Source organism: Denticeps clupeoides, chromosome 10, assembly GCF_900700375.1.
Source record: "Denticeps clupeoides chromosome 10, fDenClu1.1, whole genome shotgun sequence".
NCBI lineage: Eukaryota > Metazoa > Chordata > Actinopteri > Clupeiformes > Denticipitidae > Denticeps > Denticeps clupeoides.
In genome coordinates this window covers 18,170,020-18,197,829 of record NC_041716.1, presented here as the reverse complement: position 1 = coordinate 18,197,829, position 27,810 = coordinate 18,170,020, and the positions used below count along the sequence as shown (strand labels likewise).

Below are 27,810 nucleotides of genomic sequence, written 5' to 3'. Positions count from 1 at the left end.
TGGGAAATGGATATATTATGAAGGGACACTTAAGGTTTTTCCCCAGTAAACTGTAGCGAGTCACCACATGCATAAACATGTTGATTGAATTCCTTTATTGCTGTACTTAATTACAAGCATATTGCAGGGATCAAAAAGGTTATAAATTGATGGAATCATGGTGATCAGCGTGATGTTTCGTCTGCATCAGTAAGAGCGTCCTGAGGGATGAAAAGGAGGAAGGTCACTCATGAGCTTTGGAGTCAATAGATCTGCTTTATTTTTCCTCAGTTGAACACTCACTAGTAGGCAAACATGCATAGGACAGGTCCAGGTATTTATAGGTTCCAATACATGGGTCTCCAAAGATGTCGTTGTTGGCACTCAGGTCGCATGTGGTTTTACCCTGACATCTATGGATGACCAAAAATAAATATTACCACCAGCAGCATTTGTACTCTTTCCTGTTTGCATCTCACTTGTACACACCTTTTGAATTTTTTTTTTTTTTTGAGAGACCTAGGGCACAGTGTCAAGTGATTGTCATTGTTAAACACTGCAGCACAGCAAAAAAAAAAAAAATGACCGGCACATGGGGAGCAGTGTGTGGGGGACAGTACATTGGTGGTACGGGATTCAAAACGGCAACCTTCCGATTACGGGTGTGCTTCCTTACCCGGTAGGCAAGCCACTTGTGAACAGTAGTGCAATGCAAGGAATATTCAGGATTTATAGCATAGAGTGTGTTAACTAGCCAGCTCAAAAACAGTGCCCCCATACCTTTTGGTCACTTCCTGCATGGTTCTGGAGCTCCCACAGTTCACATCAGAAAGCTCAGTGGACAAGTATCCAACTGAGCAGGTAGTGCGATTTTTACGCCCATAATTTGCGCTGTAGATCTTCAGGACTCCATTATCTATTGAATTTGAATGGATATTATAGTTGACACAGTTAGCACTGATTGCTCTGGGCGTCAGCCCTTGGGACCCGGTCAATACGTGACTTACCACAGTTAAGTGTGGTTATTGAATGCTCACATATGATGGAACGCACTGAGGGGGAAAGAGGATTTCAAAAATGTTAAGAAAGGAGTTTAAGTTATTAAAAAAATAAATACAAATAATAGGTCTTACAAACCTGCAGGTAAACAGGTATAGGAAACGTCCAGATATTTGGTCGTATCATTACAGGGGTCCACAGGTGCAACGCTCCACGTACTCACACTGACTGAACAACGATTCTTTCCATCACAGCTTCATGCAAAAATTAAAAAAATTTAAATGCTTTCATTTTGTTCCAAGATTATATTGAGAAGTCTGCACAAGAATTCATTATTTTACATTTGACAATAATTCACTGTTTCAGTGTTTCAGACCTGTGAGACATTTCCTTTAGTGTTCCAGGCAAGAAGCAGTTGGTGTTATTAAGCTGGTCTGGTAGCTGTCCTTCAGAGCAAGTTGTTCTGTCCCCTCGTCCAAAATTGCTGCTAAGGACTTTTATTACATTCTGGCCTACCATGGACATACAATTAATATCCCAAAGCTGGCATTGGTTTCTACAAAGAGAAACTTCTACGAAGAGCAGAAGACCACAAGGATGGACCATTCTGGACCACTTAAACTGCCTCCAGTCAATAAGTTCACAGACCTATGCAGGTTTTCCCTTTTGAAGAAAGACCCACCCCACCTCACAATGAAACACGGAAATACTGCTAAAAACCCTGGATGAAATGTACATACCACAGTTGATGCTCATCTGTTCGCTTCAACAGCCACTTGAGTGTCTGGAAATGGAAATATTCCAGTAGGTATGGTCAGGTGAACGACTGGATTCTCCGTTGAGCTGAGGTAGACTGGAAGCGGCAGCGCTTACTAGCGGGAATACACGTGTAGGAGGTTTCCAGGTGTTGGTTGGCACCCGGGCACAGGACACTGAGCTCGTCCGTGTTGACGTCACATTCGCTCTTCCCATCACACCTGTTCATTTGGACGTTTTACGGGCAATAAATGAATACAAAAAAAAAGGGCAGACTAGGAAATGCTGAAGTCACACAAGAGGTGCGTACATTTTCCCAAGATGCAGCATTTTGCATACAGACAATTCACCTTAGTGATAGAAAGGACATGACTGTGCCGTTCAGGGAGCACTGATTGGTAGGCAGCCGCTGTGGAGCTCTGCCACCTCCACAGATTCCATCACCTCGGTCTTTGTATTCGGACCTCTCCAGTATTATGACCCCTTCATCTGGAGATGCAGACAGACGCATGCTGAGCAGAAGCCCTGCAGCAGCAGAACATGCAGCACGGCGACTTACCACAGCTGAGATGCTGCACACCAAAACAGCTGATTACTTTTCCTACAGCATGCACCCAAAACACAATGCATAGACGTCATGGATACGTTCTGAGACCTTACGGATGAATTTGGGTTGGCTGGACCTACTTGTCGTCTGGCAACTGTATGTGATTTCAATTCCATTGTAGCGTTCCTTACAACCAGTAGGGGGCAGCATAGCACAGTCCTTTTTCCCATTGCAGCTGTTAAGACAATTTAGGACTAGTTTTAAAAAGCCATGCTTCGATTGTTTAAAGTTAAAGACCACACCTCTCAGACACCCTCTTGTACGCCTCAGTCTTTGAACAGGAGCCTTTAGATAGAATAGACTCATCTTCACTGCTGCTGATGGAACAGACAGAGGGGTCCACGTGTGTGTAACTGGCATCCCAAATCTTAATGTTGCCCGTATCTGAGAAGTGAAAAGTTGTAGTTCAGAAAGATCAATAGTCATTTGCGAAACAAAGGAAAAGTAGTAGCCACATAAATAAATATATAAAAACATAATAAATCATGGGTGTCTTTGTGCATGCGTGTTACCACAGAAAATGGACTTGGCGTCTCCACAAAGGAGTAGTCTTTTGAAATGTGAGCTTGGAGGCCTGTACGCGCCTATATGACACAAAAGGAACATTAAAAACAATACATCTAAGACTACTCTTCAAATTAGTTGAATATTTTGCTAAAAGCCAACTTCAAAAACATTTTATTGCATGACTGAAAATGTATAAAAGAATATAAAATGATAGCTATACAACCTAGAACACCAAGTACCTATAACAGTAGCAAGCCGGATTTCAACCTGTGACTGTGGTCTTCTGGTTCATAGGTAAGTGTTACCCACTAAGCTAAACAAATGCCACACAGCATCTTAAAGAACACAAAAATATATAGGGAACATAAACCACATACATGTAGACATTGATATAGTTACCTGCATGTGTTATCCAAAGGCAAGACACTACTGCCAAAAAATATAAATTGTTTTTTTTTTAGAAACACAAACATAAAATATTCGTAGACGTCGCACTTGCAGAACACTAAACAGTTCCAATCTTCTTGTACATCCCATTAGTCACCAACTGTTTCACCCAATCCTGCACATCTCAACCCAGGCCTTGACCAGCCTGGTATGGAAAATTATCTGATTTGCATGATTGACGTGCCAAAAGTTTTACACCGGATTACACTGGCCTTCAAATTTACCCAGGCCCAAAAATTGCAGTAGTTATCTGCATGTTATCCAGTAGTTTGGTAATTATCTAAAAACACTATACTGTTTATAATGTTATATCATTTTTAAACCTTAATTTATATTTTCAACAGTTTGTAGGCATAGGCTTCCCAGTGAGAATACTCCACTTACAAGCCATCAGACACATTTGCCACTTCATTGTCGGGAAACTTTCAGCAGCTCCAATGGACCTTAGACGTACAAATGATTTGTTCTTGTCTGTCCTCACCTCTTGTCCTGCCCTCAGCTCGTCTGCTCTGTCTGTCTCCACCTGCATCCTCACTCAGCTTCATCACCCCCACCTGCCTGCCCCAATTAGCCCCTGCATTAACATGTGCCTGTTCAAACACCGACCACTGGGTCCTCGTTTCAGGGAGGTTACCCCCCAACCCCCTCAGTTTTCTTATTATTTTTCACCCTTACTAAACAAGGGCGCACATTTATGTAGTCTGAGGTGAAATCCCAGGTAGCACAATGTTGATTTGTGATCGCGCTTCACCATTTCATGTAGATGACTGAAAAATACAGTACAAAAAATAAAAGTACAACTAAAACAAAAAAAAAATTTACTTCATCCAGTACATACTTCATCCAGTCAGACGTTTCATAATACTTTCAGTCTGATTACTGATGACAATGAGTCTGATTGTCAAAAAACTTCAAATGACTTTGAAGATCTACGTGCAAATTACAGTGATTTCATCAGTTCTGTGTGTGGTTGAGTTTTTGTTTAGGAAGCAGAGCTTATTTTAGTACAGAGTTAGAGTGGAACATGTAGGTGGTGGCAAATACTACTTTGGTTTAGAAAAAGGGGTGATATCAACATTTCAGTTCGTCCAATTGTCTGAGTAGTTGAATACAATAAAACTGCAGTTTAAAGGTCGTTAAAGGTCATTACGATTATTAAAATAATGATGAATTATATCTGTTTGGTTTTGATATATATCGCTCAGCCCCTCTCCTCCTCAGTAGACTTTAAAGCTACATTCTCATTGTGGGAAATCTCATTGTGAGGCCTGCTCAAAGTGGCTGTAATTCTGGCTGAATCTCAGAAGGAGACTTCAGATACAGTATTAGGGGATATAAAAGCAGAAAAAAAGGTTCACGTCAGAAGACCTTTAACAGATGGTCGGTTTTTGTTTAAGGATTTTAAACTTCAGTTTTGGCCGATTCTGCCCAGTGACCGTGACTACACAAAGGCACCCATCATCTGCAGGTCAGGTTTGATTATTTAAAGAACTTTGCATGACCTCTCCAGTGGTGAAATAAGATACTGAGAACTTTTTTTTTAATGGTCAGGCTAATCATCTCAGACTTAGTCCACTTACTGGAATAGTGAAGATGGTGTCAGTAGTAGTAGTAGTAGTAGTAGTAGTAGTTTCTTCAGTGTCTCATAAAACTGGTTAAGCTCTATGTTTAGATAAATGTCAGTCCTTGTGGTAGCATTGAAGTCATGGTGTACCTGATATGTGTTCCATGGCTTTATAATGTTTTGTATTTTTTATTAAACCCCTGTTGTTGTACGTGGAGTTGTGCGATTGCGCCCTCAGCTTTACTGCGCACTGTGACAGAATGATCCCACCACTCGGACTCAGCCAATTCAGGGTTTTCCCCCAGTTCCAGAGGACCTAATCAACATTAATCAACAACATGTATTTCATATATAGCCCATAATCATGTCTCAATGGACTTTTGACAGGTCCTACAGTTGACACCCCCACACTTGATTCTTCTGCACAGGAAAAATGGACAAGTATTAGTATTATAAAGCATCTGTCCATATTTGGAGGTACTGGACATTGCAGAGTAGGTTTTAGTCCAGTGTCATGGTCTACACTGCATGACCATTATAATGCTACTGGTTCATATGAAGATCCCTGAAGCTTTAGTTGTTACGGTGAAGGTGGCTTTGGAGTCGTCTTGTCAGCAGTTCTACATCATTATGGTATATGTGAGTTTTAACTGTTATGTAATGCTTGGCTAAAAAGACGTCTTTAGCCTGAACTTAACTATTGACACTGTATCTGAGTTCTGAAAATTATCAGGAGAGCTGTTCTGCATTCCTGTTCCATGGCTGACATGGTCCGAAGGAGCCGAGGTTTTGGTCTGTTTCAGGGAGGTGACTGAGCACGCAGAAGAGTTTCTGTACGGAGGTCTGGCGGATTGGCCTCAAGGTGCCGCTGGCAGTCCGGCTACTTCTCCCCTGGATATGTCCCCTTTCATGGTGTTTATGACCCGAATCAGTGATCACTGATTACTCTAAGTGTGTCCAGTCCTTGTGGGAGTGTTGATGTCGTGGTGTACCTGGTATGTGTCCCTTGGTTTTGTAATGCCTTGTGTTTTCTATTGAACCCGTTCATGTACTGTATACTTTTCAACCTTTTTTTCCTCTCCATGTGAATTGTTTTTCTCTTTTCAAACTGAATGAAATTGTACAAGCAGAATACTGATACAGCATTAGTGAAAAGTTTTAATGTCCGCCTACGAGAAAAAGAGGCTAAACAACCGTACATCCTCACTGTTGGTTGAACAAGAGCAGGATTGACACCTTCTACATCGCACTTTACATCTCATTGTTGTCCTTGTTTAGTGTGCTGAAAGTTTTGTAGTGTTTATATGTATTTAAGTTCAGTTTAATTTCACTGCAATTTTTCTTAACTTTGTTAAATAAGTTTGTCTTTATAAATAGACCTTTTGTATTCGTAATATGGGGGGGGGGGTCTGTGTGAAACAGAAATACCAGACACTGCCTCCTGCTCGCTGAGTGCATTTGATGAACTTTTCAAATCCCGCTAAGTGTGCAACATATGACCGTATGGCTGCACAGTTTTGTGTAGACCACTGTATTCAACATTGAGTCCCTACGTGCCACAGATTTTATCCAAGCACCAAATTTACATCTACATTTAGAGTATTTATCAGACGCCCTTATCCAGAGCCGGTTGCCCAGGGTGGCATCGCGTGGTGTTCTACTGGCTAACTGCGTGAGGTAAAGACGCCCTCTATTCGCGAGGTGCACCTGCTGCACATGCGCACTAAGGTGTAGGTCCTATTCTCAGCGTATGACGAATTATAATTGCTCTTTGTTAGCCGTTTGCATACTCTGCTACACAGCATTCTTACTTGATTTGAGCGTGTTTTAGTTGCGGTTTCTGACAATGTTTCTGTATCAGTGGAGCCTAAATAAAAAAATTGAGGCGGGTTTTGACAGCGGATTTTATTATTTTAGAAAACGTGGTTTCTGTTTTTTTTTTTTTTTTTTTTAAGTAGGTTCACACATTTTCATTATTGTTATAGCATTGTTTATTCATGTCACTTTCGTCTAAAAATGTATCTATATTAATGCAAAATTAAGTTAATCACTGTGTAACTGGAGATTCATAACTATGAAATAACACACATGAAGTTATGTACAATAAAACGGAAAGCAAAACAAAATGTTATTTTAGGCTTTTTCAAAGTCGGGAACCTTTGCTGTGATGACAGCATTTCATGGAGGTCAAGAGGGACGACACTGAAATATATAGATTTAATCAAACACACTTTATTTTCTATTGACTAGTAGTGTGTGTGTGTGTGTGTATGTGTGTGTGTTGTGCACAGGTAGATCTGGAACACATGCAATGACTGCAGTGAGTATTTCCGAGATGCGTCTGAGAGGCGACTCCACTACTGTCCTCAGTCATTGGAGCCGCTTTCCATCTTTTTCCAGTCCAGATATCAGCAACGTCCTCTGTATATAATGTTTATAATCCTGTTCGGTTTCTCTCAGGCTCTGATCTGCAATATCCAGCTCTTTCTCTAAAAATCTTCTCCTCCGTTCCTCCGAACAGAGCTGCTTATCCAATTTTCTTAGCGCTTTGTGCTGCTCCTCCTCCCTCCTCTGATAAAAAGCCTTCGTTTCACTCATTTGGGCCTCCAGGATATTATTTGAATGCTCCAGTTCAACTCTCATCTTCCTTTCTATTTCTACATCCCCCTGCAGCTTTAGGCACAATGCACCTTCAGCCCAGAATTCTTCCGGAGCAGCTACGGGCAGTTTTTCTCTCTCGATTTCCAGCCTTAAAGTCATGTTTATCGCTTGCAATCGAACAGCCAATTCATTCAATTGTTCCAGTTCTCCTGTCTCCATCACAGGACCCCATTTGTACTTTGTCGGCGTGACCACACAATTCATTTTCTCCCACAGAGTAATCCACCATCCAATAGGCTTCCCTTCTCTGTCCTGCTCAATCTTGTCTTTTTTCAAATTTCCCATTCAAAGTTGTCTCTCGAAATGAAGTGAACCGTGTGTGCGCTGTTTATATAAGTGTTTCTTGATGACGTAATAAGAATATAAGCCAATCACGGCACAGTTGTTTCTTTACCAAAAGATTGCGGGAAGTAAAGACGCCCTCTATTCGCGAGGTGCACCTTCTGCTTGGGGGACAGGGGGGGATTCTCTGGCTGGCTGGAGCTGCATCAGTTAACCAGCTCGCAAAATTAACACCAAACCACCAGACTTTGTGATATCGAATTGTAATTTGCACCAACGTGTGGAGAAAACCGCAGAAAAAACTATATAAACCGCACAAGCGTGGTTAAGGTGTAGGGAGGCCTGTTCGTTTAAGTGGTGACGTTCTCTGATGTGGCTTATTGTGTCTTTTGGACCATGTTCTGCATAATATTAATAAGCCATTAATTGGAAGAGATGTATTGTTGATTTGTGTCCTATTCTCAGCGTATGACGAATTATAATTGCTCTTCTTTTTAGTTATTTGCATACTCTGCTACACAGCATTCTCACTTGATTTGAATGTGTTTTAGTTGCAGTTTCTGACTATGTTTCTGTATCAGCTCCATTCAAGTGCAAGGTGAATCAAGGTATTACTCATTCCCCCCTGCATTTTAATCAGCTCTGTATTTGCTTACTAATTTGATTCAAACTGATTCTGAATCATTTTATCATTCCATCCACAAGGAGACACAGCGTTGGTGAAGGTCAAGGGTGAAACGACATATTTTGTCAATGGTTATGCAAAAACTGAAAACAGGCCTCTGTTTGAATTTAGGTTTGTAGCAAAGTTAGTGTATGTTGTATTCTGTTGTAGTTATTACAAATCACAAATAAATAATGTTACCATTTTATGGATTTAGATTTTTAAAATCAAAATTAAGGATTAGGATCAAATTAAATATTAGACGTTGCTCATTGGTGAGTTGTGCTATTTTTAGAACCAGTGAGCAGGCTATTAGTGGTCCTTGGGGGCAACCGGTGGTGGTGGCTGTGGTGACCCTTTGGTACATTTCATGCTCAGTCGTTTTGTCAGAAGCTCACTGCTGAAGTTGGATACATCCTACCCAGTGGCTCTCACATGTTTAATGACATTGAGACTTCCCAGCCACAACCAAACCTACACAAACCAAGTTACACCGGGACCTAATGATGTGTCTTGTATCAGTAAATAGTGGCTTTGGGCTAGTGTAGGTTTTTTTTTGTTGTGCATTTCAGTTTCTTTTTACTTTGATGCAGTTAAATGTTGAATCTCGGGTTAAGAGGTTTGATACACAGCGACCGTAAAGCTGTAGAATCACTTCACAATTGGCACTTTAAGGAGTTGTCATGAGTAAGTTGTTGCTTGTCAATAAATGTTTATTTTCAGAAATTTTCTGATTGACCAGCTAATGTCTATCACCAGAAGACCCAGGTTCAAATCCCACTTACTACTATTGTGTCCCTGAGCAAGACACTTAATCCTAAATTGCTCCAGGGGGACTGTCCCTGTAACTAATGATTGTAAGTCGCTCTGGATAAGGGCGTCTGATAAATGCTGTAAATGAATAAATGCTAGATTTAATTTGTTAAAAAAAATACTTAATTTGGTGTGACCTCCATGAGCTAAAATCTACATATCCCATTCACAGTTGCCCTAATGACGTTATAAAGAATCAACATCAAATTGGCTCACAATCCTTACTCCAAAAAAAGCGTTCATATTGCAATTTTTTTAATTAACAATAATGAGCCACTCACAAACACTACACATGCTTAATAACAAGTCCTTTGAACAATAAAATGCATTTTGTGCAAAAAATTACTCCAGTGATCTTGAAGCATCCCTGCTAATTTCACTTAGGGGCCGTCCCAGTCATTCCGATCAATCCGCCATCAACTTTTTCCTGGTACTCCCGCTCTGACCTCTTTCTTCGATAGACATCATCTGTAAAGTAAATCAGAGGCCAAAATCAGTAAGTGAAGAGATGAAATACTAAATGTTCTCTATTACAATGAGACCGCTGCACACAACCTACAGCGATGCTGAGGTAATAAGATGGTTTTTCAAAAACAACAAAGAACCCTAAAAAGCCCCTTCCGCTGGCCTGTGGTCCGTAACTCACGACGGGCTACAGAATACCTACACGAACAAACTTTACAGACGACAATGACAAAGTGGAACGAGTACAACACTGATCCAACTGTGTGCTCAAAGCAACGCGCAATCCTCTAGCCAGGGTGTCGCACGCATGCGCACACACACAAACGCATATATACACATACACACGCGTTCCACACACGTAACACTCACAAAATGTTTCTTTTCCAATTCGGACATTAATCATAATCCACTCCATCACACCTCCGATGCAGAAAAACACCGGCAGGAATCTGTAGACCCCGAAGCGCTGCTTTCCGGGTACGAAACTGAGGATGGACTTGATCGTTTGGCTTCTTCTATACATGTTCGCACGTAATTCCCATGCCCTCCTTACGAAAATGGCGACTGCAACGTCACTCAAGCGCTGTTCTGATTGGCCAGTCAACAGAAGAGCCCATGAAGTACGAAAGTGGGGGGGGGGGTCGATGTTCCGTTTCCATTGGTGGGACATACCAAATCCAAGGCCCTACGGGAGCAAGGACTGGTCAAAGGAGGCAGCGTGCGTAAACGTTTTGTTTCATCTGGTCCCATTGCTTTTGTGAAGTTAAGAGCTCTGTCAGAGGTTTGCTGTCATTTTTCCTGCTGCTTTGTGTATCTACCCACTCCCTTAGAAGTTTGTTTTCGAGCGTGGTGTGGTTCTTTATTCTCCCCCCTCCCCAGTATTGTGGTTTGTAAGGGGGCATTTTGAATGGAGTGAAGGTTAGTTCACAGTCTCTGGTGTATTATCCAGCCAACACCCACACTTTAACCACTCGTTCAAGTTCCAGTGCAAGTTCAGCCTTATTGTCATTTCAGATGCATACATGTTACACAGAACATATTGAAACGAAACGACGTTTTTGTCTTCACTCTGCCCAGTCCTGTACCTTTATCACGTTGCTTATAAAATACAAGTAGCAAAATGCATTAATGTAAATAGAATTAACATTTCCCCCCTAATAGTTTTGCTTCCCTTTTGTATTTTTAGATATTTATTTTATATAATAAACGGCTATTGCAAACAGTACTCTTATTTATTCACATTTACATTTACAGTATTTATCAGACGCCCTTATCCAGAGCGACTTCCAGTCAGTAGTTACAGGGACAGTCTCCCTGGAGCAACTTAGGGTTAAGTGTCTTACTCAGGGACACAATGGTAGTAAGTGGGATTTGAACCTGGGTCTTCTGGTTCACAGACGAGTGTGTTACCCACTAGGCTACTACCACCCACCACATATCCTGATTAATTCCATTAAAAACAATTCCTCAGATTATCCCCTGGCTTTGAGTTCTTAACTGCATTGTGTTGTTTTATACATTATGTTTGCTTGACCAACAGCAGGAACCAAATTCCTTGTGTTACGTTCTTGCCCATTAAAAAACCTGATTTTTACTCCCTCCAGATAATGCACGACACCGCGGTTCATCAGTCACAGATGGATTTATTCCTTTGTTAAACTTCTCCGCCAATCCACCATAAAATCCACCATAAATCCACCGTCAAACTGTCATTACATAAATGTACAGAATGATCAATGTAAATATAACAAATAAACATTTAAACTAAAATTGACAAATGCACAATAAAAGAGAAACACAGTTAAACGTACCTCGCTGGCTGCACGTAACCGTGAGGGAATAAATTTGCTTTAGAACAAAACTTAACACGAAACACTTCCAACTTTTTCTTTCTCTTCTTCACAGCTTACTTTCACCTTTAACAACTTATTTATGCCTTCTTTAATTTACGGCATCTTCTAGCTTCTTAACACTTTTGCGTCACTTAAATGTGACCGTGTGCAACACGGAATGTAACTTGGTTCCTACCCATAAACGAAACAATGTTTATAAAATGAAGAAAATAAGTAAACACAATAAATTAAACAACTTGACATAATTTACATTTATGGCAGTTAAACTGATTGAGTTGTATATATATTATTGTCCATTTTTACAAAATATCCATCATCATTCAGTGTCAGAAGCTTTTGAGGAACAATAAAGATCAGAATCCAAGTTCCAGAATCAAATGATCAAAATCTCAAATCAGATGTTTTTTCTAAAGTTTTTTTTACTTAACATTTGTTAACATTTATAGAAAGATCAACACAAACCAATATGGTGAGTACAAAGCTTGTTCGGAGGATACATTTTAATCACACAAATATGGCCCAATATAGCCCCATTGCTGGAGAATAATGTCATGAAAAAACTAATGCACCCTTCATTTGACAACCAGCAGCATTCGCTCTTTCATTCCTGCTTTCTGGTTGTACACTGATCAGTAATAACATTAACACATCATCTAATACCGATCTAAAATCTCCGTTTTGCCACCAAAACAGCCTGAACCTTTGAGTCATGAACCGCGGAACTCACTGTTCACTGTTTTTCCTTCCTCAGTCAAGTTTAGGTTAATCCTGACCACTGTGGACCAGGAAGATCACAATAGCTGCAGTTTTGGAGTTCACAATTTGGTCCTCAAATCTTGACTGGAGCTGTCGGTCCATTTTACAACATTCAGAAACGAGAAAATGGCAGGAAACTAGAACAAAAATAACAGGGAATGTTGATTCAATGTCCTTCACGTTGAGTTGAAGTCCAGAAGATGAGAAGGCAGTTTTGGTGGCCACTCAGAAAGTGATGTAACTTAATGCTGTTATATCTGGGATGTAGCACTTGATGTGTATTGATTAATACTTGCTTTGGTGGATTAGATCATCAACTAAAATGAAACTGCCTGAAATGCTCCTGAGCCAGGTGTAACGCAGGTATGTGTGGTAGTGTTAAAAATCAAATGCGTGTCACAGTCATGACTGTGGGGTCACTCCGGAACCGCATGCCGGGTCGATGTTGTCTGAAATTCTAAATTGTGTTCGCCTGTTGTTGCCTGTATATAATTAGTCCTTTTGTATCGAATATTTGCTGGGTCATTGTATGTCTCCACATATTCGCCTGTTGTTGTATGTTGTCCTGTGTGACGTGCGATTATTCAGAGTAAAATCCAAAAGGTGCTTTAACAAAGAATTCATTAACGCAACCAGCTCACTTAACATTTTTTTTCTCCCACTACATCTTTATAAATACAAGGAAAGGGGTGAGAGTACCCACGTTACAGACAAATGACCTTACAGATATTACACACATTCAGTTGCACTTATAATATTTCTTATTTCCGTGAAAAAAAATAGAGTGAAATATGTTTTGTGAAGGTATTTTCTGGTATTAGATTATGTCTTTTTTTTTTCTCCTTCATTTGCATGTTTGGCATAAACAAAACAATCATAATTACATACCATGACAATCAGGACTAATTTAGAAATATACAATAAAAGGCTGAAAGCAAACGAAGGCTGCTACACCAAGCGCAAGTTTCACAGAGTTTGCTTTCACTTCTCCAGTTTGATGGTTCTCCTTTAACCTCACATCTAAAAAAAAAAAAAAAAAAAAAAAAAAAAACTGCATGGTACAGATATAAGCATCTGGATGCCATCCTAATGCTAAATATTTTTGTAACCTTATTTTACATCACTGCTGCACGGTGGTGTGGTGGTTAGAGGCATGGCCTCACGCCTCCAAGGTCCTGAGTTTGAATCCAACTCCGGGTTGGCTTGTTGCTGTGGGCTTCCACCAACTGCTCAAAAGCATGCACACTCCGTGCACAACTCTTCCGATGACCAAGGACGTGCTCTGGCACCCACAACTTGTGGATTTAAATGCTTATTGAAAGTGAATGAGAGTATAAACACTATAAAGTCAGGAATAAAGGCAGATAGTGAATTGGCATAACAAGTGAAAAAAAATAGTTCAATTTCAAGTCATTTTTGTCCATATAACAATACTGTTTTGTACCTGAATGAAACATAAATTTATAAATCTGTCTGTAATGCCCTACAACACAGCCCAGAGATTAGTTGAGCAGTGTAATTTACTCAAAAGAGTAAATCAAACTTCCTGCTCATGCTCGAAAAGTAATACAAACCTCAGTACTTCTGCTTTTGAATACAATAACACTGTGCACCTAAAGCATTACAGATCAATTGCTAGTCAATATGAAAGGAGAAATTAAGTTCTAGTCAATATGCCAACATTGTGCAACACTGAGGGCAACGAAGTGCATGTCACATGCTGATAGACTCAAACCTTATGAGTTCAGCAAAGATTGTGTTAAAAACCAAAATGGCAACGGAATGGTAAGCAGGTGAAACTACTGCAAATTCTACAGTTTTTCATAACATGCAATGTATTACCAAATGCTCATCAGATTCAGTACATGGGGAAATGATCATTGGGTCGGTCAGCAGATCAAGGTGACCGCTTCAGCTGCAGTCCGGCTCACCATGATCAGTCCTCCACTTTATAAGCGAGCCTGCAGAAGGTCCAGTGATGCTCAACAGTGTTCTCATTTGCACGCTCACTCATGTGATGCACACGTGTGTTCCGGATGGTGAAACCCTGCTTCGTGATGTAATCCATGAGGTGAACCCTGAGGGAAACTTCCTGGTGGTAGTCACAAGGTCCAAAGGTAAAGGACACCTGGCAGTCTCTGGTGTCCATCATATGCTTGTTCCATTTGGTGAAGTTGTTGGAGATGCCCTCCAGGAGAGCGTGGACCTTGGTGGTCACAGTCAGCTGAGTAATGATGATTGCCACTGGGTTGGAGTACTTCGAGAGCTTGCGGGTGCTGGAAAGCTCCACCACCTGTTCAAAAGTGTCCAACGGATACAAAGGCTTTGGATCATTGAGACATTGAATAAGGGGCTCAATTTGATAGAAGTCAGCCTCTTTACGCAACAGGTCCATCTCCACAAAGCCTACAGGAAGCGTGAGCTCAGAAGTCCGCAGAAAGTTGAGTACGTAGCGGAAAAGTGTGCCATCTCGATCAATGAAGTAGTTTCCGTGAGCATCCCGTGTCGTGGGCAGGTCTCCGCAGAACATGGCGCCCAACATAGAATCAGGATAGCGCTGAAGTGTGGACATGGACGTGGTATACAGGTGACCACCGACATTCAGAGTGACTGGCTTCATCATCTGTAACACAGACAGGAATTACTGGTATAATCGACACGTGTGCTACACAAATGCTTTTCATTACATTACATCTACGCAAGCATCTAAACAGGTTCCCCTCTTCGTCACCGAACTTACCATCTGGCTCCAGCCTCCATTATCCATTGAAGTTTTATTCTGACCAGCTTCTGGAACAGGACAGAGATCCTTCCTTACTAGTAAAAACAAAAACAAGTTGTGCAGCGATGAGGAAAGTGAGCTAGTTTACGAACCTGGAGGTTAAATCTATTCGTAAATTGGTATTCCTGGTTTAAAAAAAAAAAACGTAAAGCATTTAATTAATTAATAAATTAGGCCAACAAAACTATTTTATGCTCTTGGTCTACAAAACGACACTCAGTACGGATTTGTTTCGATAAGGTCGATACGAGGCAGGGTCGCAGGCTACGCTGCTGCTATTGGCTGCTCTCGCATACAATGCGAAGGTTAATTGTTTCCTGGAAATGTTCTACCTGTCCCGGCTTTAATTTCTAAACATTGAGGAGAGACGGGGGGAAAGAAGACGAGTCCTGATCCTGCGAGAAGTGGAAACGTCGCCGAATCAATCACAGTTCCGAGACAGGACCACGGGCTTTTATTCGGAATTCGTTCTACTTCCGCGTTAGCCAGGTCACGTGCCCAACAGCTTGACGCTCATTGGTTGAGTATATTGCAATTCTGCAACTTCCGTCTACGTAGGATTCTGCTGATTTTGACGCCACAAACTTTTGCATTTTAATAATGTAAAGTAACGTACATTCCTTTAGTCAGTATTGGTTATTATAGTCACCGTTTAGCGAAATCTGCAAGAATAAGAATAAAAAACAGAAACCTGAGCACAAATCATAAGCTAAAAATATTTAAATCACAAATGCTCAAATTGAATTACTGTTCATTTAATTATCCCCAGAGTCATCCATTACCTAACCTATATATTCAGAGTGATTATGATGTCGGAATTATTTGGCATTAAATACTGATGGTTTTCTTCATTTGTTTACAAAAAAAGCAGTATTTTAAACTTTAAGTGATTTGCTACAGTAGACCAGAATTAAAAAGAGTATTGTGCAATTTCCCACTATTCCTATTACGAATGTTATTTGTTACTGACGTTGGTCACCACAGTGGAAAAAAAAAAAAAAAAAAACAAGTGAACGGAACGGACTGTCCCTGGAACTACTGATTGTAAGTCACTCTGGATAAGGGCGTCTGATAAATGATGTAACTATAAATGACTAAGATAAATTTGTATCCATATTCCAAATATATTATTTATATTCCAAAAAGGAAAGGCATTATAGTCGTATAACAACTTTTAAGCCCAAACAAATATTTTACATGACAAAAAAAATTAAAAAATTTGCTTGCCTCTCTCTCTATTAAACACATGGGCATAAATTATATTCTGTACAAGATAACGATCGAGAAATAAATTGCAAAATATTTAACATTTTATTCATAGAACACCCAGTGCATTAACAGAAGCAAAACAATCTTGGTCAGTCAACTCTGTTCAAAGATTAAGCAGGTTAAAACAATGTGACTTTCTAGAATACTTATTTAATATATATTAGTTATTTTATTATTAGAACAATAAGGCTGAAACCCAGGCTACCAAAATAAATGGAAACTGAACAAGGCAAGTGGCTGTAAAGGTGCTAAAGTGCTGACTGATAAAAACAAACCAAAAAAGCCTAAAAATTAGTTCTGAATGGTTTCAAAAAGGATCCTCTACAACAGCAATAAAATGTAGTGATGATTTACATTAGGACAATGGTGACAAGGGAGTGTGCATTTCCACTTTTCAGAGCATTAATGGGAGACTTCTCCTTTCAAATAGTTGCCATTATAATCATGTTTACAATACACACACATACTCATTTGTAAGATGAAACAAAGCCACATCTAACAAGGTAACCACTTTGAAGGGTTCTCCAACAAAACCTTCAGGCCTGATAGAACCTGAACATTTCATACGTGTAAAGATCTAATCTGAAATGCCATAAAAAAAAATGATTTAATTATACCAGGCAGGCATATTATTGACTGAAGAATTAATCAGCCTTATTGCACGTTTTATGGACTCAATATTATGTGACAAGCTGCTGCCTGAATGACAGCAGCTGAATCAGATACGAACTAATTTAATTAAAGCTAATAATTCTAAAGTATGTCAGCAATAAGGTATTTTGCTACATTGCTGCCATGTATAAATATTAAAGTGTAAACTGCGGAATAATTGCAATAAATCTCTGGAGGTGGTGCTAGTTACACTGGTACGCTCGTCTTCGGACCGCAGTGCTCGGTACGGTATAGTGCTCCTCTGGGGTTTTATTGCTTAGTGTTGGAGTGTTACTGGAACTCAGGACTTCTTTGAAATAACAACTGTTGTCAGCGCTATGAGAGCGACAGCAACAGACGTCCACTGGACCCAGCTGCCCTGTAAGAAACCAGACACATGATGATTCAGTCAGAAGAACCCCATAAGCTGTCCTTAGCGGTTAGTAGCTCCTTGTTACACGCAAGCAGATGAGAAGGGAACAGAGGCCAAATTTGAACTTCAAACATGAAAAATAAAAGGCCAAGAGTAAAAAGCTGATGGGCAGACAGTAGACATTGGTTAGACGGCGGACAGCCCACATGAGGAGAAGAGTCTCTAGTCTTGGGGCAAACCAAAGCAGAACCTCGCAGGTTTATGCACAGCTGAAAACGGATGACAGATGCGGAGATACAGGAAACGAGAGACATTGTGGTATCACTGTGTACCTTTCTACCAAAACTGGCCGAAGCACCAATACAGCAAAGCCAGGACAAGACCGATGACTACGGCCAGGACAGGCTGCAATAAGGACAGCTAAAGGAGGGAAGGGATATCACAAAAGAAATCAATGAATGTGGAAATGAACTGAACGTGGTATGATCTGATGGAGGTTTGGGGTTTTATTTAGCAGTAACCAATGCCCATTTCACACCAGAGGTCCAACAAGTTATTGTCCGTGTTGATTATGTGCAGTTTTTTTACTTCTAAACTGAGCGCTGCAATTTGGGCTGCGACCAGTCGGATGTTTATACATAAATGCTGCTCACCCAAATCCAAAATTATGGACCGGCATGCAGATCAAATTCTCCCCTTTGAATGCAAAATGTGCAAAACCCCACTTACTACCACCGTGTCGCTCTGGACAAGGGCGTCTGATAAGTGCCATAAATATAAATATTTTTAAGCCATATCACAATATAAATATATATATATATGAAGACCTTGAAATTGCTTCCTTTCAGCTACTTCCGATAAACCTGATTCCCGAAATCAAATCCCCAATTAAAAATTTCTGCCCTTTATTTTCCGAAATGACACCGCATCCATCTCCAATTAATGGCACTGAAATTGCAAGGGCTTTCAGTCCTCTCTCCATGGATTTGCTTGTATCAGCTGAGAATAGATGGTTATAAATGTGGACAGTAGGAGTATTATTCAAAGGGTTGAACATGGGTCAGATGTGGCTGTTTTCTGGTGTGAAAAAGCTACAGGTGTTATTATTATTATTAAAAACAGGCTCTACTAGATTAAATTCAGAATTCAAAATGTCATTTGGTGGGGGCAATTTGACTTGAGCATAATGTAGCTATTTACAAGTCAAAACTCATGATTAGAGATAATGGCGGCTTCTGAATTCCCCTACTCTAACTGTCCCTGTTGCAAGAAGCTCCCACTCAGCTGCATTATGTTGGGCGACTTACGTGCTTTCCTCTCTCCTGCAAGCCCTCCAGGTGATCTTTGCAGAGCTGCAGCTCTTCAGCCATGGATATCTTCTCCTGCTCCATCTGCTCACTCTTCTCCCTCAGGTCAGAAAGCTCGGCTTGGGTGACCTCGTACTGCGATAGGGCACAGGAGTAAGCGTCTGGTTTACTGAACCGTCAGCCAGGCCCAGGGAAATGACTTTTCACTATTTAATGCTGACAGAGAGGCGCTGTGGAAGAGGGTCACATTGGTTTTCCGTTTCAGATGCACCTCTTTCTGCAGCTCCTTAGTCCTGGCGTTACTGTGCTCCAGTTGCTCCTGCAGCTTGCTCGTGTCCTCCTGGTGCTGTTCCTGCAGGGTCACCAGCCTCTGCTCCAGCTCTGCCTGGCTTTTCTCCAGGACCTTCACCGTGCCACCCAGGCTGCTGCTCTGCTTCCTGGCACTGCAAAAGGTCCATTCACGACAATGATATTAAGTGCTGACAGCACACAGGGGGATGATATTAGCTTTAAAAAGAAAAATAAATAAATAAATAAATAATTCTGTAAGTGAAGTGATTGTCAATGTGAAACACTGCAGCACAGCACACGGTGACAAAACAAAATGTGTCCTCTGCTTTTAACCATCACCCTTGGTGAGCAGTGGGCAGCCGTGACAGGCGCCCGGGGAGCAGTGTGTGGGGACGGTGCTTCGCTCAGTGGCACCTCGGCGAATTGCGATTTGAACAGGCAACCTTCTGATTACAGGGCCGCTTCCTTAACCGCTAGAGCACCACTGTCCCTTTTAGCATTCTTTTTTCTTTTAGCCTTTAAGGCAATTTCACATCACAAAGAGACAGCAGGGTAAGTTAGTTTTTTTTCTTCCAAGCAGCTACACTGCTTCATGCTTCGTAAAAACTGTGCCATGGTGCTTAATGCTTGTGAAGTATTTGACAGGCATGTGTGGCCACACCTGTCCAGCTCTCTCTCCAGCTGCTGCTGTTTCCTGTTCAGTTGCTCCTTCTCCGAGCGCAGGGCTGTGGTCTCCCCCTGAAGGCCCTTCAGCTCCCTCTGTTGGGCAGACACCAGCGCATCCTTCTCCGCACGGAGCCCAGCGCACTCTTTCTGCAGCTTCTCCAGCTCGGTAGCTGCCACACACACACACACACACACACACATTAATATATTATTCAATAGTCTGAATATAATGCCAATTAATATAGTTATTTTTTTTATTATTAATCTAAGTAAGAGGACCAACTCTTTTGTTGCCATGATTTTTAAATCATTCCAGTTTCATGTTCCACTTGGTATGTAGGTTAATAAAATCAAATGTAGTTTATCGCTCTAGCGGAAAAGAGGGCCCAAACTGGGCCCATATTAAATCAAATTTCTGCATGGCGACTGCTGAAAAGGAGTCCTTCACATACCCTGCTGTTTAGCCACTTTGGCCTTTTGCTGGTTTTCGTTTTCGTGACCCGTCTGCAGCCTCTTGATCTCGCCTTCATATTTGGACGCAGTCTGCATCCACTTCTCAAGCTCCGTGGAGACGGTGGCCAGATTGTCCTTCAGGGCGGTGATCTCCCGCTCTCGTCCCGCGTTGGCGGCCTCCATGGTGCGGCGTAGCGAGAGAACCTCCTCCTGAGCGGAGTGCATCTTCTGCAGCGTGCCTAGGTGGGCGCTGTCTTGCTGTTCTTTCAGATGCTCCTTTTCCTCGTGGAGCTTCTGCAGCTGATCTGTGTGAACATGGGAACAGTCTCACACACACACCTCCATTACATAACTGAAAAAATACAGAATCACAGCACATGCAGGATGTTTATTTTTCTAGATTACAGACAGGATGTACATGTGAATCTAGTCAGTTTCTGGAAATAAAAAAAATGCTGGCTCAACATTTTGGATGGTGGACCACTAACAGAGCAACGTCCCTGATATGGGTAGCCATCACATAAATCCCATCAAGATGAACAATCCCAGCACGCCACTAACAGGCCAGTGTCAATCCTGTGTTCAAAATGCTTGCAAGCTGAAATTACGTATGAGCAGCAGCGGTCTCTTGGTCAGATACTGACCACTGGTGAGGTCACATGCTTAGTCATATATGGGTCCTTCTATTTCTTCAACATTACATTGTAGAATGTGAGGTTGTGCAAAAAAAAAAAAAAAAAGGAAAGTCGGGGCGCCTCAAACAGTAAACCTTCGCTGTGGTGACAGCATTTCACATGCTTCTCTTGACCTCCTACAGTTAGGAAACAGGGATGATTAAACGACAGTTCTGTTAATGATCATTTGATAAAGCTGCTTATCATCATCATAAGTCATGAAGGTTTTTTTCTCTGTTTACTTCCATGAAATAATGTAATGCTTTGTTAATATTTTAAGTCATGGCCTGGAGAGAAGGTATCCTGGCCGTTATGCCTGGTAATGAATAACGTCTATACTTTCCTTATAAAATGACCAGTCACAAAATCTCACTTACTCTGCAGAACCTTCATCTGCTTGGCCGACTCCTCGCTCTGCTGCCTGTTGGCCTTCTTCTCCTCCTCTAACAGACCTGCAGCAACACAAGAGCACGGTCCACCCAGGTGAGAGTTGCCCCCAAAAACGCTCCCTTCATTTCAATCTAACGTTCTTCTGCCGCCCTGGCTGTCTCCGGCCCCCCGCCCCGAGCGTTTCCTTCCACACGACGTACCTTGCAGCTCCACACATTTGTGCTTCCCTGAGCTGGCCTGGGCCTGGGCTTCCTCAAGCTCCTCGTTCAGGAGCTGAATGACCTTGTCGGTGTCAGCGGATTCCTTATTGCTCTGACGCAGTTCATCTGAAAAAGCATAACATAATTCTGACTGGTACCTTCCTCACGAAGCCACAGATAACGCAGAAAAGCAGGTCAGAGTCCCAGAACTGATGACCCGTGTTATACCAAGACTGTTTGGTCTCCTTCGAACAAAATGTGCCTAAAAATTTAGAACAGAGAGAGATGATTTCCCGAGAGCTGACGTCGCTCCACCGTATAAAAATGAACAGCGGACCCCTGCAGCTCAACAACTAGAACAAAACTACTGTGTGCAGTAAGATCTGTCTTAAGGTTAACTGAACTGAATTTAAGGTTAAATGAACTCAAACTCGGCATTTTGTGGGCTCTGAACTGCTTTGTGCAGATGGCATAGTGCTACTTCTTGATGTCCGGACATGCTTTTTATACAGACGTGGATGTCGCAGGGAGTCAACCCCCCTCTCCGAGGCCCTTCAGCGGCTTTCGAAATTGTACAGTTGCGTGCTCAAGGGTATATAAACGCACCCAGGCCTCAGAATGTGTACACCAGCACCATCTGCCAAGAAGCAGGTCACTTCCTCCAGGGCTTAAAAAATACATGACCCCAACATGCTGCGCAAGGCAACAATTTGGGCCATAAACGGTGGCACTTCAGGGCGGGAGGAACCTTTTAAATTTTCCTGAGGATGTACTCGCCGCACGGAATACGAACACCACCTAGCTTCGGGGCTGCAGTCTTGTTCTTATGTTAGGACATGAAGCAGCTTGGCCGGTTTGTGTGTGTGTGTGTGTGTGTGTGAGTGTATACAGGAATGCAAGTCTGGGCTAAGGTGCAGATGACGGTTAACACACACAAGCATGGGCCTAAAACATGGCAGGTCCTGCCCTTCTCGCTGGCATCTTCGCACAGCGGTTATATAAAGCGGGGTCATGTGGACACAGTGTTCAGATTCATCCCATCAGAACTGCTGACTAATACCCCCCCAGGGCAGCGAATCGCACCCACGCCCGCGTCGCCAGAACGCATTTCAGAGCGCTCCATGGGTTCGCGGGTGAACAAAGTTAATTCACGGCCGGAGGAGGAGGAGAAGGAGGAGGGGAACGTTACCTTCGATGAGGCTGCGCTTATTCAAGGAGCCACGTAGCGGTTGTTCGCTCATTTGTCCCCTGAAACAGAAGCCGCCGTGAAGCGGTGTTGGTCATTCAGTTTTATTAAGAGGTGGCAGCACGCTTATCGACGCTTATACGAATTAACCATTCAAATTCAAGGACTACACAGCAGTAAAAAAAACCAAACAAACAAACAAACAAAAAAAACACATGCACAGCTAACGAGACGGTGACGAAAACTTAAAAAGTTGCTTTTTATTTAAAATATAGCAAAATATTTACCTGATATCCTCACACAGCTACTTTCCTGTCAGAGCCGGACACTCCAGAGTCTGGTGCTCCAGTCTTTTCCTTCTTCTTGATTTTCTGATGCGAGATGGGAGATACCATTTGCGCGGGTGGGGGGACACATAAAGGAATAAAGAGGCAAAAGGGGGGAGCAGCGGCCACCGAGCTATTCTTATGATCAGAAGGAAAAGGCTCGGAAAATGCACATGGAATTATGCACGGGAATTATGGGGCGATTCGCGGAGCCGAAAGATCTTAATGTATCTGCGAAGCAGCCCCCCCCCCTGGCGCGTTGGAAATTGCCAACTTCCCAAAATGGTCCTGTGTCCGTCCGCAGCATCCAGTGCAGACTGCGGCCGCAGCTGCGCGCCACGACAGTCGGGGCTTTTGTTCAGAGGTCAGAGCTGGCGCTGATGTCAAACGCCGCTGTGGAAGTACAATACTGCGGTTCAGATGTGCGCGTCGCCCGACATCACACACAATGGCGCTTCTTCACCCGCAACACGCCTGCTCGGCTCAGCTCGGCGCGGTGTTTGGCCCCATCGAGCGAGAGGGAAACGTGGTACACGCAATAAATAAATGATGTCATTGCATCGGTCTGGATCCAGAGAAGGTTCTGCCGATTCCAACAGTATGCAAAGTAGAGCATTGCAAAGAGCAGAGACCAGGCCAGGATATATTTAGAGCTCCATTCAAACCAGGCCGGTAAAATTAATTGGCGTTTAAATCAGGGGGGAATCTTTGCTTGATGAGGTTTGATGGGGGCGTTTATATTAAGACTGAAGCGGGCTGGCTCAGATCAGAAAGCCAGGTTCGAACCTCACCTGCGAAGCGGCAAGGCGGAAGCCGATCAGCCGCGGGGGCCGGAAGTTTTACTAAAATAGTCTTTTAAAATGACATTAAATACGTTTCTACCTTCTGTTTTGTTCTTACACGGAGGGGGAGAAAGGTCTCTGCAAGCTGAAAAATCGAATTGTCGAGAACAGCCAGTCTACCTGCTGCGCACGGTGGACACGCCCCCTTCGCTGATCTTGTGTGGAGATGATGGGTGTTAATGCTCTGAACTGTTGTAATTAACAGGACAAAAGGAGGAGAGAAAATGTATGAGAGAATGTGCAGAACCAACATTAATTAGCTATTAATGGAACACATGAAATAAGTGTGTTCTTGATTTATTGATCAACCCACACCAGATGGTCCGAAAGAAACTTGTAAAAGTCTTTCGTTTCTAATAAACGATCCTGTGCTTTACAGACATGTCAAGTTTACATAAATGACTGCTTGTCGATTTTAATGAATTACTGTTACCTTTATCTGTTATGTTACCTAACTGTCAAATTAGTTATGTGATGTATTAAGAAAATCCAGCCTTCCTGTGTCTGTGAAGTGAAAGTGAAGTGATTGTCATTGTGATACACAGCACAGCACACGGTGACACAACGAAATGTGTCCTCTGCTTTTAACCATGACCCTTGGTGAGCAGTGGGAAGCCATGACAGGTGCCCGGGGAGCAGTGTGTGGGGACGGGGCTTTGCTCAGTGGCACCTTGGTGGATCGGGAACCTGCAACCTTCTGATTACAGGGCCGCTTCTTTACCCGCTAAGCCACCACTGCCCACAAAAGATCTGTAGTATGAGAAGAGTCTGGTTTCAGATTTGTTTTGCATCTTCAGCTATTTTTATTTGTAAGTTCTATTTTGCACCCCCCATTTGCTCTGGTATCTAGAGCAAACAATCATAGCATTTTAATTTTACAGTGTTCTAATTCCATGTACCTTAGACATTTTGTGAGGAAGGTTATTTGCTTAGCTAACATTAATATCAACATCCCATGTCAACACAGCTATTGAGTTATTTTTATTATTTTTATTATTTTTAACACTCAGCAATACTAATACTTATTTCACAAACCGGTCTAGAAAATTTTTATTTTAAAAATTCAGTCGCTCCTTGGACAATTCTTCTCAGTTTTGAGGAATCAGCAAAGACAGCAGTATCTAAAATTCTTTAAGGACCACCTTGGAAATGCATGCCTGGGGGTCTACACATCTTCCGCACCCCTGGAGTTCGGATAAGGCAGCCGCTCAAAGGCTGTTCTTGTCAGGATTTGCAGCCTCTGGGCTCCATGGGAAGTAGACGGCAGTCTTGTGCTCCTCGTAAAAAGTCAGTGCGCTTCAGGTGCACCACCATGTGCATGGCGTAGGCCAGGACCAGCAGTAAAATGAGTGAGGTGACGAGTCCCATGACAATTGCTGGGGTAAAGAAGGTGGCACAGTCGCTGGCAGAGGCAAACTTGTTGGACTGAACATTGAAGGCCTGGATCTTTTTAAACGACATGGCTCATTGAAAGGCTCCTTGTCTGACTTCTGACTGTGCTGTCACCTGGAAGTCTGTGAATGATGTGCCAGTCTGCAGAGCTGTCGGTGAGGGAACTGGGCACCAGTAGGGTGTCATATTTCTGCAGGCTGCTGACGTGCTGGCAGTGGTATGAGGAGGTGGCGAGGGCATTGTGTGTCCAGTTGTAGTGGATGTGAACGCTGCCCAGTGTAAACCAGTTCTGACCCACCGATTCATAAAACGTGTTGGACATCTGGAGTCTTTTCGTTAAATAGACACAACCAGAGATTTATTTCCAATAAATCACACTTTTTTGCAGTTACCTAAAATGTAATTTTACATATTTACTCGATCACAAGAGCTCTTATATCCTCCATGTCCCCAATGTGTAAGGAGAGCCTGTTTGGAAATAAACAGCTTTTAACACATATGTTCAGATACACAATATCAAGACTTCACATCATTATAATATTGTATACATATACAGTATATGATACTGTAGGAACAGCAATGAAGCAAGCACTTTAATATTCTGAGCAATAATTATACAGAATTATAAAGCTGTCTTAGCGCTGATGTAGACAAAACCAATCAAACTTACGTCGCTTTCTCATTGGTGCAGACGGAGTCTTTTATGTTCACTAGGGCACTGGACCCAAACACTCTGTCGGTGAGACCTAAAAAGGTTTCATTCCGGCAGCGAATGGCCAACCTTTTGGCTCTAAACAAGATGCATGTTTTCCGATTGTACGCCATGGCGAGTGGAGAGTAGGGCCCGGAGCTGGAGGACTGCAGCAGCTTCCGCTTGGTTCTGGGCTGCACATGCAGATGCCACCCATGGGGCTGCTGAAGTTAAGCATCAATAGACACAAATGCAACCCCATGATTTATTTATAGTCTTTCAATAATGGATTCACACTATGGTCCTGCTGCGACGTACATATTGGCATGAAAATGCTGTACCCGGAGTGTTCCGCTGAGGGGGGTTTCAGACGCAGGCAGGTCACTGTCTTCGTCCCAGGCACTTGGACTCTCGGCACCTGCTCCATCTGCAGCGCAAAGCAAGGGAGATGTGCATTAAATAACTGCTAAATGTATACATAAGAACAGATAAAGATACATTTTAAAACAGACATGGAACATCACTGACCTGTTCTTTACTTTACTTTATTTAGCAGACGCTTTTATCCAAAGCGACTTACAAGAGGAAGACACCAGCAATTCTCGTTCGATTTCTATAGAATATTGAGTTTACAAACTAAGAGCCCTGATAAGGCTCAAACAGTGAAGAGCATGCTCAGAGATTGTTAGGTGCTAGACGAAGAAAAATTATAATGTATTTATACATTTTTGTATTGTTTGTGCAATGTGTATGCATGTGCGTGTGTAAGTGTTAGATTTGTCTGAAATATTTTTTGAATAGGATGGTTTTCACCTGCTTCTTAAAAGTGGTGATAGTCTCGGCTAGTCGTGTGGAGGAGGGCAGGTTGTTCCACCAGCCAGGGACAACAACGGAGAACAGAGATGATTGGAATCGGAGACCCCGTGAAGAAGAAATTTTTAGTCTCCTTTCGTTTGCCGATCTGAGAGAGCGTGCAGGAGTGTAGCTAGGTAGTATTGTATTGATATAGGAGGGTGCAGTTCCATTTACAGCCCTGTAGGCAGCATCAAGGACTTGAACTCAATGTGAGCAGCTACCGGGAGCCAGTGGAGAGAGGTGAGAAGAGGTGTAACATGGGTGTATTTTGGCTGATTGAAGATGAGGCGGGCTGCCATATTTTGGATCATCTGGAGTGGTTTTATGGTGACTGCAGAGGCTCCAGCCAGGAGAGAGTTAGAATAGTCGAGTTTGGAGATGACCATTGTCTGGACGAGGTGCTGCATAGCCTGTTGTGAGAGAAAAGGCCGAATGTTGCGAATGTTGTAGAGAGTGAACCTGCAGGATCTGGAGATTGCAGCAACGTGATGGTTCAAACTCAGTTTGTCATCTATCCAAACTCCAAGGCTTTTTGCAGATGCCGTGGGTGTTAACAGTATCGATCCAATTTGAATTGAAAGGTTTTGCTGAGGAGAATTGTTGCCCGGAAAGATCAGAATCTCTGTTTTGGATAGGTTGAGTTGGAGGTGTCGCTCAGACATCCATGCCGATATGTCTGAGAGGCAGGCCGAAATTTTTGTTGCTATAGTAGCATCTTCTGGTGGGAATGACAGATAGAGCTGGGTGTCATCAGCATAAGAGTGATAGGAGAAGCCATGTGATTGGATGATGTGACCAAGTGAGTGAGTGTATATCGAGAATAGAAGGACAGAGCCTTGTGGAACCCCTGTGGTTACCCTAGAGAGGACAGATGTCTCACCTCCCCATGATACCTTGAAGGACCTGTCGTGAAGATAAGAGGTGAACCAATCTAGTACGGTTCCTGTAACTCCTAAATCAGAGAGTGTGGTGAGAAGAATAATGTATACATACTGCTAAATGTATACATAAGAACAGATAAAGATACATTTTAAAACAGGCATGGAACATCACTGACCTGTTCTGATGTCTTGATACTGGGGAGCTGCTTCTGAACTGTATAAAACCAG

The 27,810-nt window shown here is 42.3% G+C and overlaps 5 protein-coding genes across 7 annotated transcripts in view; all 5 read right to left on the bottom strand.

The window, feature by feature from the left end:
• Positions 1-123: 123 nt before the first annotated feature.
• Positions 124-3,126, bottom strand: LOC114798525 (L-rhamnose-binding lectin CSL2-like). The gene is made up of 8 exons (XM_028994302.1): positions 2,085-3,126; positions 1,852-1,955; positions 1,355-1,762; positions 1,117-1,232; positions 987-1,031; positions 760-895; positions 283-392; positions 124-200 (listed from the first exon to the last, which is right to left on the bottom strand). Exons 3-8 carry the CDS (start codon positions 1,582-1,584, stop codon positions 187-189), a joined length of 651 nt encoding a protein of 216 aa, XP_028850135.1. The 5' UTR covers positions 1,585-1,762; positions 1,852-1,955; positions 2,085-3,126; the 3' UTR covers positions 124-186.
• Positions 3,127-9,517: 6,391 nt separating this feature from the next.
• On the bottom strand, positions 9,518-10,313 carry uqcc5 (ubiquinol-cytochrome c reductase complex assembly factor 5). Its single transcript, XM_028993859.1, has 2 exons — positions 10,114-10,313; positions 9,518-9,747 (listed from the first exon to the last, which is right to left on the bottom strand). Exons 1-2 carry the CDS (start codon positions 10,265-10,267, stop codon positions 9,656-9,658), a joined length of 246 nt encoding a protein of 81 aa, XP_028849692.1. The 5' UTR covers positions 10,268-10,313; the 3' UTR covers positions 9,518-9,655.
• Positions 10,314-12,994: 2,681 nt separating this feature from the next.
• Positions 12,995-15,841, bottom strand: kctd6b (potassium channel tetramerization domain containing 6b). Of its 2 annotated transcripts, XM_028994326.1 has the most exons (3): positions 15,468-15,841; positions 15,094-15,170; positions 12,995-14,976 (listed from the first exon to the last, which is right to left on the bottom strand). In XM_028994326.1, exons 2-3 carry the CDS (start codon positions 15,118-15,120, stop codon positions 14,290-14,292), a joined length of 714 nt encoding a protein of 237 aa, XP_028850159.1. In that variant the 5' UTR covers positions 15,121-15,170; positions 15,468-15,841; the 3' UTR covers positions 12,995-14,289. The 2 variants fall into 2 exon arrangements, with proteins under 2 accessions (XP_028850159.1, XP_028850158.1); XM_028994325.1 differs by having other exon boundaries at positions 15,094-15,841.
• A 586-nt stretch (positions 15,842-16,427) lies between these two features.
• slmapb (sarcolemma associated protein b) lies at positions 16,428-23,015 on the bottom strand. Of its 2 annotated transcripts, XM_028993945.1 has the most exons (10): positions 22,883-23,015; positions 22,599-22,657; positions 21,410-21,535; positions 21,197-21,271; positions 20,145-20,450; positions 19,688-19,862; positions 19,007-19,178; positions 18,736-18,870; positions 17,761-17,848; positions 16,428-17,434 (listed from the first exon to the last, which is right to left on the bottom strand). In XM_028993945.1, exons 2-9 carry the CDS (start codon positions 22,648-22,650, stop codon positions 17,765-17,767), a joined length of 1,125 nt encoding a protein of 374 aa, XP_028849778.1. In that variant the 5' UTR covers positions 22,651-22,657; positions 22,883-23,015; the 3' UTR covers positions 16,428-17,434; positions 17,761-17,764. The 2 variants fall into 2 exon arrangements, with proteins under 2 accessions (XP_028849778.1, XP_028849779.1); XM_028993946.1 differs by lacking the exon at positions 17,761-17,848 and having other exon boundaries at positions 22,883-23,014.
• Positions 23,016-24,971: 1,956 nt separating this feature from the next.
• LOC114798061 (V-type proton ATPase subunit S1) overlaps positions 24,972-27,810 on the bottom strand; it is a 6,868-nt gene continuing 4,029 nt past the window's right edge. Inside the window, 7 exon segments of the mRNA XM_074933647.1 lie at positions 24,972-25,049; positions 25,051-25,209; positions 25,270-25,285; positions 25,287-25,484; positions 25,573-25,623; positions 25,826-26,067; positions 26,188-26,273. Of these exon segments, the coding sequence (XP_074789748.1) occupies positions 24,972-25,049; positions 25,051-25,209; positions 25,270-25,285; positions 25,287-25,484; positions 25,573-25,623; positions 25,826-26,067; positions 26,188-26,273 (830 nt within the window).